This window comes from Ictalurus furcatus, chromosome 2, assembly GCF_023375685.1.
Source record: "Ictalurus furcatus strain D&B chromosome 2, Billie_1.0, whole genome shotgun sequence".
Classification (NCBI taxonomy): domain Eukaryota; kingdom Metazoa; phylum Chordata; class Actinopteri; order Siluriformes; family Ictaluridae; genus Ictalurus; species Ictalurus furcatus.
Window position 1 is genome coordinate 6,856,888 of NC_071256.1, and position 13,672 is coordinate 6,870,559.

At 39.5% G+C, this 13,672-nt stretch overlaps 1 protein-coding gene across 1 annotated transcript; it reads right to left on the reverse strand.

Annotated features, from left to right (window-relative positions):
* Nucleotides 1-1,860: 1,860 nt before the first annotated feature.
* On the reverse strand, nucleotides 1,861-6,435 carry cnr1 (cannabinoid receptor 1). Its single transcript, XM_053645797.1, has 2 exons — nucleotides 6,202-6,435; nucleotides 1,861-5,070 (listed from the first exon to the last, which is right to left on the reverse strand). Exon 2 carries the CDS (start codon nucleotides 5,020-5,022, stop codon nucleotides 3,607-3,609), a length of 1,416 nt encoding a protein of 471 aa, XP_053501772.1. The 5' UTR covers nucleotides 5,023-5,070; nucleotides 6,202-6,435; the 3' UTR covers nucleotides 1,861-3,606.
* Nucleotides 6,436-13,672: the final 7,237 nt, after the last annotated feature.

Here is a 13,672-nt window from a genome sequence, read left to right on the forward strand (position 1 = left end):
GAAGGTCTGAAACAATGAAGTGTGACAAATATGCAAAAACAGAAGAAACCAAGTAGGGGTGAATATTTTTCATGGTACTATAAACGTAACCTAGCTGTCTGTGAAATGCTAAATTGTGATTGTAATGAATGGGCTTCTTGTTGTTGTTCTCTGCAAAGTGTTGTGAAGTGTGACTATTTTGTGAGTGTGATATTTTCCCCAAATCATGATGAATGTAGCCTGCCACCTCATTTCTGCTGATTCAATATTACAGATTTGGCTAACAATTAGCAACAATAACTGAAGCTACATTTTTAATGCTGCTGATTCATTATGACTATTTAAATGTTTTCATTTTATCTAAAGTGTAGGATTTTGCCAAGAAGTGACACATGAATGTTTTTAGTAGACTATTTGATCTGGATCTTAAAAAGATTATTATTTTTTTCCTCCACCACTAGGTGGGAGAGGTATTACGTGTTTGAGTTGCTCATGTGTCTATTCCTCCATCCATGGAGTCTCATTAGCACAATATCTCAAAAACAAGTGGTTGCAGCGTTCATATAAAATATATATCATCGTAACCAGTTGGTGAACTGATTAGCTTTTGGAATTGATCCAAACACGGCCAAGGTCACAGCAAGGTCAGATGTCTTTAAGGGTATTTGAGGCATACAAATTAGTAACACAAAGGACTAGACTTGTTGGCAGTGAAGGTATCCCCTTCAACGCCAATGGCGTCAAGTTCTACTTATTTCATTTTCATTTCCTTACATTACATTTGTAGACTGATTTTCATTTATATTTTCCCGTTTTTGATTTTTTTTTTTTTTTGCTTTCTAACATCTGAATCTGCTCACCGAAGAATATTAGATGTACTTTGTTGATCAGGGTACCAAAAAGCTCCAACAGCAACTGCCTAGTTTAGGCTTGATGTTATTATCTCTATACACTTTCTAATTAGAAATAGGCGTTAAAATGGGCATTAAAATTTAAAGATTTTAAAACATTTTAAAACATTTTAAAATCTTACTTCTGGGAATAGATTGCTTTGATTCATAACTGTTTCCAGTAATCCAACATATGTGGTTAAAATTTACAGAGAATGGATTCCACCACTGGTAATGTGCTTTAATGTCCATGAAATCACCCAAATTATTTCTTTTATTTTTATTTATTTTTGGTGTGTGTGTGGGGGGGGGGGGGGGTGTATCATCCACCATAGCAGGTGATTATTAAGCTTGTATGATGACTGTATGATGACACATGGATAAACACAAATTGACCAAGAATTTGTCTGTGTATTTTCAACATATGGGAAAATGCCCAAGATTAACTCTTAAATTTTGAATTAATCTTCAGTATCCACCTTATGCAGTAGATCCAGAGTTTAAACATGGAGCAACTGGGTAAAAAGCAGGAAAACACCCAGGAGAGTTCTGATGGTCAGTTGTGACTTTATTGAAAATCTTAAAACAGACCACATTGCAAAGCATTAATTACAAGTTGTCACAGCGTCAATATTTTCAGATGTACAGGTCATGTGCCACTTTGGAACAGAAGCCACTTGAATGTTTTGTGGTGTTTAATCTCCACTCCACACACAACGATGGCAGAAAAAGCAGAGGGTCAGCAAGGAGGTTAAGGATGCACGGTAGACGTCAGCTAATCGGTGTTTAGCAACTATCAAAAAAAAAAACGTCACTGAAATCCTTCATAATGTTAATAAAACACGTTGAAATTCAGATTTACACATTACACATTGACTGAAAAAGGATTCACAACAAAGGATCCCCTTTTTGATGGTGTGATTTCGCCTGACACTAGGCTTACATTTGTGCAAATTTAAAAACTATTTAAAGCGAGAAGGAAAGACAAAGATGAACAGGTTAAACTGGGGAAAGTGCTATTCAAAGTAGTATCATTAACAGAGTTTGTGACTAGATATAATCTGCATCTATAGGACCTCAGCCCTATCACAGGAACCCAATTCACCATGCTTTGGGGAGTCACTTATTTCTTAAAATGAAATATATATATATATATATATAAATCTAAACAGTGGAAAGTTTAGGTAAAAATAGGTTGTTCAGGAAGATGTATTAGATGTAATTATAATGTATATTTCAGGACTCGACTGTGGCCATAATTGATTTTTTAAACACGTTTATCTTATTTGAGGTGTAGCCAGCACACCATAATGTTAACACAACCTTGCAAATGTTTTGCTTTTTTAGGAAACAGAAGAAAAAAATGCTATACATAACAGTTTTGGACTGATCTCATCACTATTACTACCACAACACACAAAACGTTGTACAGCTGGATTGTTTTATTTTCAGTCTCTGGCTGATTAATATTCTTTTACATTTCCTCAAGATCATTATTGGTATTGCCGTTTAAACCTATCAACATCTTCTGTCCCAATCCTAAACTTAATCATTATTCCAGAGACTGCTAAATGTTCTGCATAAAAAGACATAACAGGAACTGGCCTGTTTTTGGCCACACCAGTAACAGAAACCACAAGAAAAACACCACATTACAGTTTAATATTGTTATTACTGAATAGCAAGATTTACACCTTTTTGTTTTTAACTAAATGTCCATGTCGTTTCTCTGCTCCTATTATTCAGCGTAACCCATGTGGTTGGTTAACCAGACAGAAGCTATTCCTTGTTCTGGCTGGGAAATGGTGATTCACCATTATCTTCCTCCTGGATTAGTCCTGGGTCCAAGAAACCAGCACACCATGCACTAAAAAGACAAACTGTATCAAAGCAACAGCACATTTTACTAAACAGTCGATCCATCAAAAAGAAAGAAAAAAAACACCTCTCTGGAACAGTCAGGATAAGTAAGGAGACCCAGAACCAACAATGGGATAGGAGTCCTAAAGAGCTCAGAACAACACCACATAAATTAAGACTTAACACAATAAAGAACAATATTCAAGTCAATATTCATATTTGTTCTGGAGTACAGTCCCCAATTTTGCAACGTTTGAATGTTTCACTACCATTACTAACAGACATATCTCACAGATAGTGAGAGATTTGTGATTTGTTTTTGAGCACTACTGAACAGATTATACATATAGTACAGTGTATTACCAGATATTTACAATATCTACATTAAGTACATCTTAAACATTTTCATACTAAAAAGATCAATAGCCCCTTGTCCCAATGAGAGAAGATATAATTGTTCAAGAACCTGATTTTTCAAAGTATAAAAATATAGTAAGCCTTCATGAGAACATTCATGACATCCACGCATGATTGATATGATTGATAAGAATGGCACAACAAACACAGTAAGAATCCCAATTGAAGAACTGATGCCATGATTGAGAATGATGCTCTCGCTCTGGAGAACGATTTTGGCACTTTAATACTAACACGCCACAGTGGCACACATAATCCAACAACAGAAATTAATGAACTGCCCCTTTTGTGCTGCATTTGAACGCTTCATCCATTATTGTCTTCAGTTAAATATTGGATTCTCTTGTTTGATAAGCTGAACCACAGTTGAACTTGAAATGGACACACTCTCATGCCAATATTTAGCACATGGCTTTTATCATTCCTTCCCCTTTATCATGCCCCAGAACTGTCTGGGGCATTAGACGGCTTCAGCCGAGGTGTCGGTAGAGACGGACATGGTCACTTTGGCTATTTTCACAGTGGTCTTGACACAGCTCTCGGCCGCTCGTTTGGCATGGATCTGCAGGATGCGATTCTGGCAGTCCGACTCCAAGCTGTTGTCCAACTGCTGCGTGATGCTGCTGCTCCTGCAGCCTTGGCAGGTGGCCAAAAAGGCCCGGCGCAGGTCCTTACTCCTCAGTGCGTAAATGATGGGGTTCACGGTGGAGTTAAGCAAGCAGAGCATGCTGCAGAAAGCAAACACTGTCTTGGTGTCATCAGTCATCTTCCAGAAAAGGTCGTACACCATCATGGCAAGCAAGGGGCCCCAGCAGATCACCAGGACCACCAGAATGAGAACAAGCGTCTTGGCAAGGCGAATGTCCATCCGGGCTTGCTCAGGTCGGGTGGTCTGAACCTTGGTGCCATCCGTGGAGTAAACCACCAGACTTTTCTGCGAGGTCCGGCTAAGCATTCGTACGGCATGGTGGTGGGCCTTCCACAGGATGTACATGTATGCGTAGATGATGAAAATCAAAAGTATGCTGGTCACGCCAATCCAGAACATCAGGTAATTTTCATCAATGAGTGGGAAGAGGTCCGAACACACAGAGTTCAAGCGTATGCAGTTCCATCCAAGAAGCGGAAGCACTGCAATGATGATAGAAATGGCCCACATCATGCAGAACGCGATCACTGCCTTGGTTCGCGTCACGATGCGTCTGTAGGACAGCGGACGATGGATTGAGATATATCGATCAATGGCTGTGAGAAAGAGACTCCCAACAGACGCGGTAAAGGACGCTGTGACACCTCCAAGCTTAAACAGAAATATGTTGGGACTATCTTTGCGGTGAAAGATATGGAAGTCCAAGAAACTGTAGACAAAAATAACACTGCCCAGCAAATCTGCCATGGCCAGGCTACCAATGAAGTGATAAGAAGGTCTGCAGCGCAGTGTGCGTGAGTGCAAGATCACACACAGGACCACTAGGTTCTCCAGAACCGTGAACGTACCCAGTGTCAGAGACATGACCGCCACGGCCAGCTGCTGGCTTGGAGTCAGGATCATGAAGCACTCCATGTCCATGAAGTTCTCCCCACACTGTACACTGGCCCCGTCCTCCCCCAGGCTCTGGTTCCCAAACAGATCTGTGCCATTGGTGGGATAAAAGGGAAGCCCTTTAACGATGAGTTCCTCGTCCGGCCCGATTTTCTCCGGGAAGGAGCTGCTGCGGAATGCAGATGGCGGCTTCTGAAAGGAGTAGCTACCTTTGACAAAATCAGCATTGATAGCGGGGTCGTCATAGCTGGCGTCATTAGACCCAAGGTACTGGAGCCCGGAGGTGATGGTCCTGAAGGTGGTGTCTGCCACGCCATCCAGAACAGACTTCATGTCTGCTGCTGAGGAGGGAACGCTGTGGCCAGGGATGTGTCACGAAATCTATTATATGCGGTGGAGAAAATATTGTGGACAATGAATTAGAATTTAGAGTCTTATCTCCTATGGACACACACTGACTATAACCACATAACCTCTGGAGAATTAAATCAAAGGGCTGATGCATCACTGAGTGCATAATGGAGCATTCGAGGAAAATGGTATCTTGACGCTTTTAGTACTTTTTCCATAAAACATTTTATGAGCAAACCTTTAAGGACGTAGTGTCAGACACATTAAAGCTGATTAAATGTCAAGTTGCACTCAACTTTTTTAAAAATATTTTGTGGGAACAATCCTCATCTGGAGGGGACCTCCAGGGTCTGCACACTGGGGAATCACCGTTAACCAGCTGCTACTCAAAGAAATGAGAGAATGAGAAATGAGCAGTCTGTGTGAATAATGAGTCTCTAACGCACAGCAGACAGGCGGCTCGACTCCTGACTCTGATTTATCGGAACATACTACTTCAATCACTTTAATTACTGTATTACATCAGAACAACGCGAATCATTTTAGCTGATTACCTCTCGTTAATTCAAGCGAATTAACTGTTGATGGACGGCGTTGTTTATTGCCATTTACAGCTAATACATCGTGTTTAGGACTGCCACAAGAGGTCGCAGTATCGCCAAATCAAAAAGAGTTGTTTTTTTTGTTTGTTTTTTAAAAATTATTATTATTATTATTTTTAATTATTTTATTTAATCACACATGCACTATTTTATTTAGGCTATTTATTTGTTTGTTTATTTATTTAGGGTCACTCTGTTTGAAGGGTTTTGAAGGTTATCACTGGTTACATTTTTATGCAAAATATATTTTTTCAAAGATGTTTTGAAATACACTGATGTCTAAGTAAATAGCTGTAAAAAGAAAGAAAAAAGAAAAGAAAAAGAAACTACTTCTACTACTACTAATAATAATAACAATAACAACAACAACAACAACAACAACAATAATAATAATAATAATAATAATAATAATAATAATAATGCACTTGTTTGGAAACAATACATAAAATCAATTTATCTAAAAAAAAAAGTGATGGTAAAACTTCAAATTCGAAAAAGTGCATGAAACAAAGTATGTTTTAAACCCAAATTATACAATCTATAAAGTGTTCTTATGTACCTTCACATAGTTCCCGCAGATGCTGGGTGCTCTCCGGTTTCTCCGGTCGTATCCAAAGATTAATCCAATCACAACAGACACCGAGGGGGGAAAATGAACTCTTCACAAACACCGACAAAAGAAAAAGTGCGCTCTTACATTGTACGTATCACTTAAGTGTGTGTAAAAGACTGGCTCTAATGAGACCGCACTCTGGTGCACTGAGAGAGAAGCGCGCGCTCTGCGTGTGCGGCTCAGGGCTGTGTATCGCGTGCGCTCTCTGCATATTTATGACGCCTCTTCGGAGCGCAGCGCGGTCACGTGCTCTCCGCGCGGCAACAAGTGCAGGAGTGAGAGGGGAGCTGCGGCTGCGCACCAAAGGCTCGCGTCCTATTTTTTGCCTTCTTCTTTTTTTCCACGTATGGGGGAGAGCACGCCTCCGTATGTATAGAGTTACACGCTCACGCTGAGTTTTCAAGCATCATCAGTCACGTCAATCAAGGCCGTGCGCAGACTTTTAGACATACAGAGGGCCAAAATCTGAGCTTGCTAGAGGGTTTTGGCTTCGGCATTGTTACTAGTTTGTCTTCTGGGAAGCATGTAAATATCTTATGTAGCTTCTGAAGGGCGGTACTAAAAATAATAATAATAATAATAATAAAGATATTTCAGCTAAATAACAATTTACACCGATCATCCTGTTCAAAAGTTTACACCCCTCCCTGGCTCTTAATGTATCATGTTGCCTTCTTCAGCATCAGTGAATGTTCACACCTTTTGTAATAGTCGTGTACGAGTCCCTCAGTCGTCCCCATTGTGAAAAGATGGATCTCAACATCATATAGTCGCTGTTGGAAAGGGCTCAAATATGCAGAAGATGCTGGAAATGTAAAGAATGTGCAGGACCTGGAGGATTTTTCTGAAGAACAGTGGGCAGTTTAACTGCTCAGGACAAACAAGGGATTCATGAACAACTCTCACAAAACATACATACAGTCGCTGATCATCCAGGTAACGACACACAGTATTAAGAATCAAGCGTGTGTAAACTTTTGTACTGGTTCATTTGTGTAAATTCAGTTATTATTGTGTCATGTGGACTATATGTAAACATGTGTCATGTGAAATAGCTTACTCAGGACAGTGCTAAATAAAACACTAAATGCAATTTTTATGATCCCTCTTATTACAAAAAAAAATCTTTTTTTTTTCTTTTTTTTTCCAAAATTCAAATAATATTTGGTCCTAAATGTGATAAAGTCTACATATGTAATACATTTTGGCTTTTGGAACACACGTTTGTCAAACACGTGTTTTTTATTATTATTATTATTATTCTCTGAGAACATAGAGCTGTAATAAAGTAAAACAGAGTGGAAAATAAATCTTCTATGATGTGTCATGAAAAATAGCACTTGGGTAGGTAAATGATACAAGAATTTTTTATTTTTAGGTGAAGTATCAAAATATAGTGGTTGCAGACACTTAAAGGTTTCTTGTCAAAAAGAGAAAATTAATGAAATAAAGGTGTCACGATTTCCCCTCATGCAAAGCGCTGGAGCTTGCAGCGCACTCTGAAACCCGAAGCGTGAGCTTGAAGTGCGAGCTTGAAGTGTTAGCGCGCTTCTGGGTTTTACAATGACATTGACTTTGTTTACTTGTGATACGTGTGCATTTATTATGATTCCTGTCCTGTCTCCAACTCTGTATTGTCATTGGTTGGTTCCCGTACATGTCATCACTGTATTCAGCTGTTGTGTGTTTTACGTTTAGTATTTAAACCCCTCGTGTCTCATTGTTCATCGCGAAGTATTGTGTGAGGGTTACCACCGTACCAAGCCTTTGTATTTTATTTCTGGTGTTTCGGTTCATGGTTTTTGATCTTGTTTCTTGTTTTTCATTTCATGCTTTGCTTTGCCTGTTTTATGCCCGTTTCCCGATCGCCTGACCCTTTGCCTGTTTTGACCATGTTAGTGTTTCACGATTTGGATTTGTCTGCCTGCCTCTCTTTAATAAAGCTCTTATCTGCACTTGCATCCATCCTAAACTCCACTATGTGACAAAAGGAAACTAGTTAAAGAACCAGAATTTATTGGAAAGTATTGCATTTGAACTACTTGCAAATAAATATTTTTTATTTTAATAGGCTAAATGACCTTGTCCTAAACCATAACCTAAAAACACATTTGAGGGGGGTTTAGGGGGAGGACAGACATGTTCTGTCACAAATTCCCCTCGCGCAAAGCACTGGAGCTCGCAGCGTGCTCTGAAACGGGTTTTACAGTCACAGTGACTTGTTTACTTTTGACACATGTGCATTTGTTATGATTTCTGTCCTGTCTCCGCCCTTTTATTGCCATCGGTTGGTTCCCGTGAGGGTAATCATTGGTTTTGTTCACCAATTTGGGTCACGTGTGATAAATATTTTTTTATTTTAATAGGCTAAATGACTCTGTCTTAACCATAACCTAAAAACAAATTTGAGTCAAAGCCACATGTTTTTACCATGTTTACTGTAAGTCTGGGGATGCTAAACTCAATTAATTCAAATCAAAAAGTTCACAATTTCACAATATGCACACGTTCATATTTTTGAGCAGATAAGATGTACATTGATTCAGTTTGAATAAGAAAACTGGAAAACTTACAAATTATTAGTCACGATAAGAAACAAGTAGAAACAATTTAAAAACATTAATGCTTTTAACTTAAAATGGCAATTGATATGAATATAGTTGAAGTTATCTTCACTTAAGTGTGAGCTGAAATAGTGAGGAATTGTATGTTTTTTTGTATAAGATAAAGTGAGTTTTCTTGAATTGATAATGTTACATAGTAAGGTAGCTGTTTTAACTCAGGCTGAGTTTACTCATGTTTTTGAGGCAGCAGGTGAACTTTCATTTGTAAGTTTAATCAACCTGAAATGTCTTACAGTCTGCATGCTCGGCCTCTGTGAACAGTAAAGCACGCCTTCTTTGATCTGATTGGTCATCTTAAACATTTTGACATTGATGAGCAGTGTCAGAATGCCGAGGCAGCTCAGATGAGTAAGACCTTGGACCCTCAGTGGTGGGTCCATCCATCCATTTTCCATACTGCTGATCCTACACACGGTTACAGGGAACTCGGGGCACAGGGTGGAGGACTACCTGGACGAGGCGTCAACCCATCGCAGGGCACAATCACACACTACGGACAATTTAGAGATGTCAATCAGCCTAAAACACATATCTTTGGATTGGAGTCCAAAACCGGAGTACCCGGAGGAAATCCCCGAAGCACTGGGAGAACATACAAATTCCACACACACAGGGCAGGATTCGAATGCCCAACCCTAGAGGTGCAAGGTAAACATTCTGACCAGTAAGCCACCATCTTAATGCACTGGAAACGCTGCTAACTATAAAATACTGCCGCAAAAGAGTTGTATGCAAAAGTAAAACCATAAAAGCTTCTGGATAGATTTTATTTGCTTTTCCAGAATGCATCACAGTACAAAGATCATCGCTCATTATGGACCCATCGCTCATTACTTTATGATGCTTTTTAAGAAATTGTGCACATCTTGGTTTTTAGAAAATGTAAACTAATTAGCCTACAGTTCACAAGCTGATTGGTCACATTTCTTTATTCAACTATCTGATCTAAGGTGTGTGTACACCTGACCATCACACCCATATGTGATCCTTCCCCAAACTGTTTCTCCAAAGTTGGAAGCACACAGTTGCTTCCAAAAACAGATATGCTTTATATGCTGTCTTTGTATGCTGTAGCTTTACAATTTTACAATTTCCCTTCACTGGAATTAAGAGGCCTAAACCTGTTCCATCATGACAATGCCCCTGTGCATAAAGCAAGCTCCATGAAGATATGAAGACTTTGGACTTGCACAGAGCCCTGACCTCAACCCCACTGAACACCTTTGGGATGAACTGGAACGCAGACTGCACCCCAGACCTCCTCGTCTGACATCAGTACCTGACCTCACTAATGTTCTTGTGGCTGAATGAACACAAATCCCCAAAACCATACTCCAAAATCTAGTGGAAAACCTTCCCAGAAGAGTGGGGGTTGTTATAAGAGCAAATGGGGACTAAATCTGGAATGAGATGTTCAACAAGCACATAAGTAAGATGCTCAGGCAGCCACACACTTTTGACACAATATAATAGTGTATTATTCGAATTATATCACAGGTGTACTTAAGTATGTACATGTGCAATTTCAGGGCATAACATGTTCAACACAGTCACATGTGAAGTACATCATATGATCATGTGTGAAATTGATGTGATCATATGGATTGCAAGAGAATGTCACAAAAATACATTATTAAAAATTCTTAACAATATATTGAAATTTTTAAGAAATATATAAAAAGTCATTATTTGATTTTAATGACATTATTGGATATTAAAATAACTAATATTATCATTCTTTTTGTATGGATATTCAATAGGTCATTATGGAGCAGACTGATGGTGTGTGTGTGTGAGTGTGTGACCTCAGAGTTGTCTTTTGCTCTGCTTCCCACCTGCTTCAGACCCCCTATGGCTCACAAACACACACAGCCTGTGTGTGTAATAATAATAATAATAATAATAATGATAATAATAATAATAATAATGTTATTATTATTATTATTTTGAACCCAGGTTCGTATACTGCTTCTTTAGAACAGAAAATAAGTGCATGCAGTTCTGTCTTACTATAAGCATGAGTAAAATAAGATTCCTTGTCATGTGTATCATCTATTTATTGTGTTAGCAGTGAACAGAAAGTGAGAAAGTGAAAAATGAGACGAAAGAGGAAGCACTAACTATAGTTCGGACTGAGCATACAGGTGAACATTAACCACTGTCAAGCTTTCAAGACACAATGAATCTGAATTCTGTGTTCGGTCTGTGTTTTATCAGACAGAGAAGATTAATTGGCTGTGTGTGTGTGTGTGTGTGTGCACCGTTCCTGTTCCTCCTCCTGTGTAAATGACGTTTCAACAGTCTGTGGGCGGCAGCTCTTGGACCCACATTAGGCAGGGGTGTGCAGATCTCGATATCTCTCTCTCTCTCTCTCTCTCTCGCTCTCTCTCTTTCTTCTCCTGCTAGAGAGATAGGAATGTCAATGACTCACACCGTACAGATTTTTGATGTCCCAAAGGCAGGATTAGAATAACAGCAAAAGCTGCAATATGCTCCTCTGCCCCTGGGAACAATAGCAAGAAAGTGTGTTTAAATAGACTGGGAAACAAAATAAATAAATGTTCATCGACCATGCTGGCAGTAAATTGAGGCATTGCTACCAAAGACTGTACAACTCATGTGTGAGAAGTAAAACCCAGTTGCTGCAGGCCACCCATTTGATCCAGGCAAGTCTGATACAAGCAGATGAGATGCAATCATAGTCAAGTGTGATTGTTTTGTGCGACGGCGTGGACGCGTTGCCAATCAGATGGCGTACCGTGACGCACGCCCAGCCCCCTGCCATCTGGGCATCTCTGGTGGTACAGCTTGTTCTGCGGAGGATCCAAGTGCTCTGAGCATGACTCGTAGATTAGGAACATGAGACAAGGAGCTACTCACTACCGCTCTGGTCTGTCATGAATAGCCAGATTGAAAAACATGCCCAGGTTCTGGAGAAAAGACCAAAACTGGACATTAGTTTTAAAACTGTTTTGTTAAAGCACACAAGAATTCTAGTGAACCATCCAGATTGTTAAACTACACTATTTTTAATCACATCACATTGAATTCTTGCTAGTCTGTGCTAGTCTGACAAGTCCACAGTCCATGTTTAATTTTACACATCAGGGGTGCCAGTGTTTTTAGTCACTTTTTGTAATATTTGGTGAAATTCTCCTCACATTCTGATAACTGGCAATAAAAGTCTACGAGAATCTGGTCTGTAGCATCCTAGACTCTGTAAACAGGAAACAATTCAAAATTATATGGACCATCATTATCTAATTGAGGTGAATAAAAGGAAGCATCTTTATTTACCTGTCAGTCATGTTGCCCATCAATTCAGAAAGCTCCTCTTGCTCTAGCATCCAATCATTTTAACATAGTTTGTGTATGTATAAATGTTTGATTGTAGCTTTGGGTAATTTCTGTCAAAATCACTGACTACATTTTTTATTTTTTTAAATGGTTCCTTAAGGATCGTCAGGATGTTTAAGGCTGAAGGGGTTCTACTTGGAACCTTTTGTAATACAATCCACTTCTAGGGCAAGGTTTAAAAGGATAAAAACCAAAATAATTAGAACTACTAGTTCACCAAACTGTGTTTTAATACACTCTTAGAAACATGACTTATCAAGGGTTCATTGGGTTGTTAACAATTTTACCTTTCTACATAGGTTCCACATGGACACTTTTCTGAAAGGGATAATCAGTAATTAGATGGAAGTCTACCGCAAGGCAACATGCATACACATTCACACACAGGGGCAGTTTCATCCATCTATCCATCCACTTTCTATACCGCTTATCCTACAAAGGGTTGAAGTGGAGCCTGGACCTTCCCAGTGTCCCAGGGAGCTTGGAGCACAACGTGGGGGACACCCTGGACAGGGTGCTGACCCACCACTGGGCACAATTGCACACATTCACACACTACAGACAATTTGGAAATGCCAATCAGCCTACAACACATATCTTTGGACTGGGGGAGGAAACCAGAATACCCGGAGGAAACCCTCAAAGCATGGGGAAAACATGCAAGCTCCACACACAGCGCAGATGTGGGCATCTAACCCCCAACCCTGAAGGTGTGAGGAAAACGTGCTAACCACTATGCCACCATGCCCCCCTAGGGGCAATTTAATCATAGCAAATCTAATGTTTTGAGGGGTGGGAGGAAGCTGGAGAACCCAGAGGAAATCCACACAGACACTTAAGCCCCTTGAGCTGTGAGGTGTCATTGCTGCTACACATGGAAAAGGATAACACATTTAAAATTTATTTGAGAGGGTGAGAAAAGCCGTTTTAGTTATTCACAAGATTTAAGCAGTCATTTCCGGACACTGCCGATGGGATTCACAGCTGCTGGTTCCCAGTGGGCAAAGATGGGTAGCAAAACACTATGTTCATGTGACATGTAACTTTTGAATTCACTGCATTTGTAAGATTTGTAAGCATTTTTGAAAGATCTATTGGGGGTACATTTGGTACATTTTTTGCATTTGTAAGATCTATTGGGGGTACTTCTTCTTCTTAGTAGGGAAAATCTTACTTTTCTTTTCCAGACTATTGCCTGGGGATACAGTGGACTTTGGACAGTGGTTATTGGGGAAGAGGTTGTACATTAATGTACAGTTAACCTACATAATTACATATTGGCTCACAGTAATCAAATCAACTGGGAGGTAACAAGTGGGTTAACATGGAAGGCAAATTAAATATTGTAGTAAAAGCAATAAAACTCTGGACTTTGTTTGTTTGCTGGACTTCAATCATTTCAGTAATTAGCAGTTTTCATGCATCTAGCATCGAAT

Bases quoted from the DNA above. Each gene is read 5' to 3' on its own strand.
- cnr1 (XM_053645797.1), bottom strand. From the start codon at position 5,022: ATGAAGTCTGTTCTGGATGGCGTGGCAGACACCACCTTCAGGACCATC.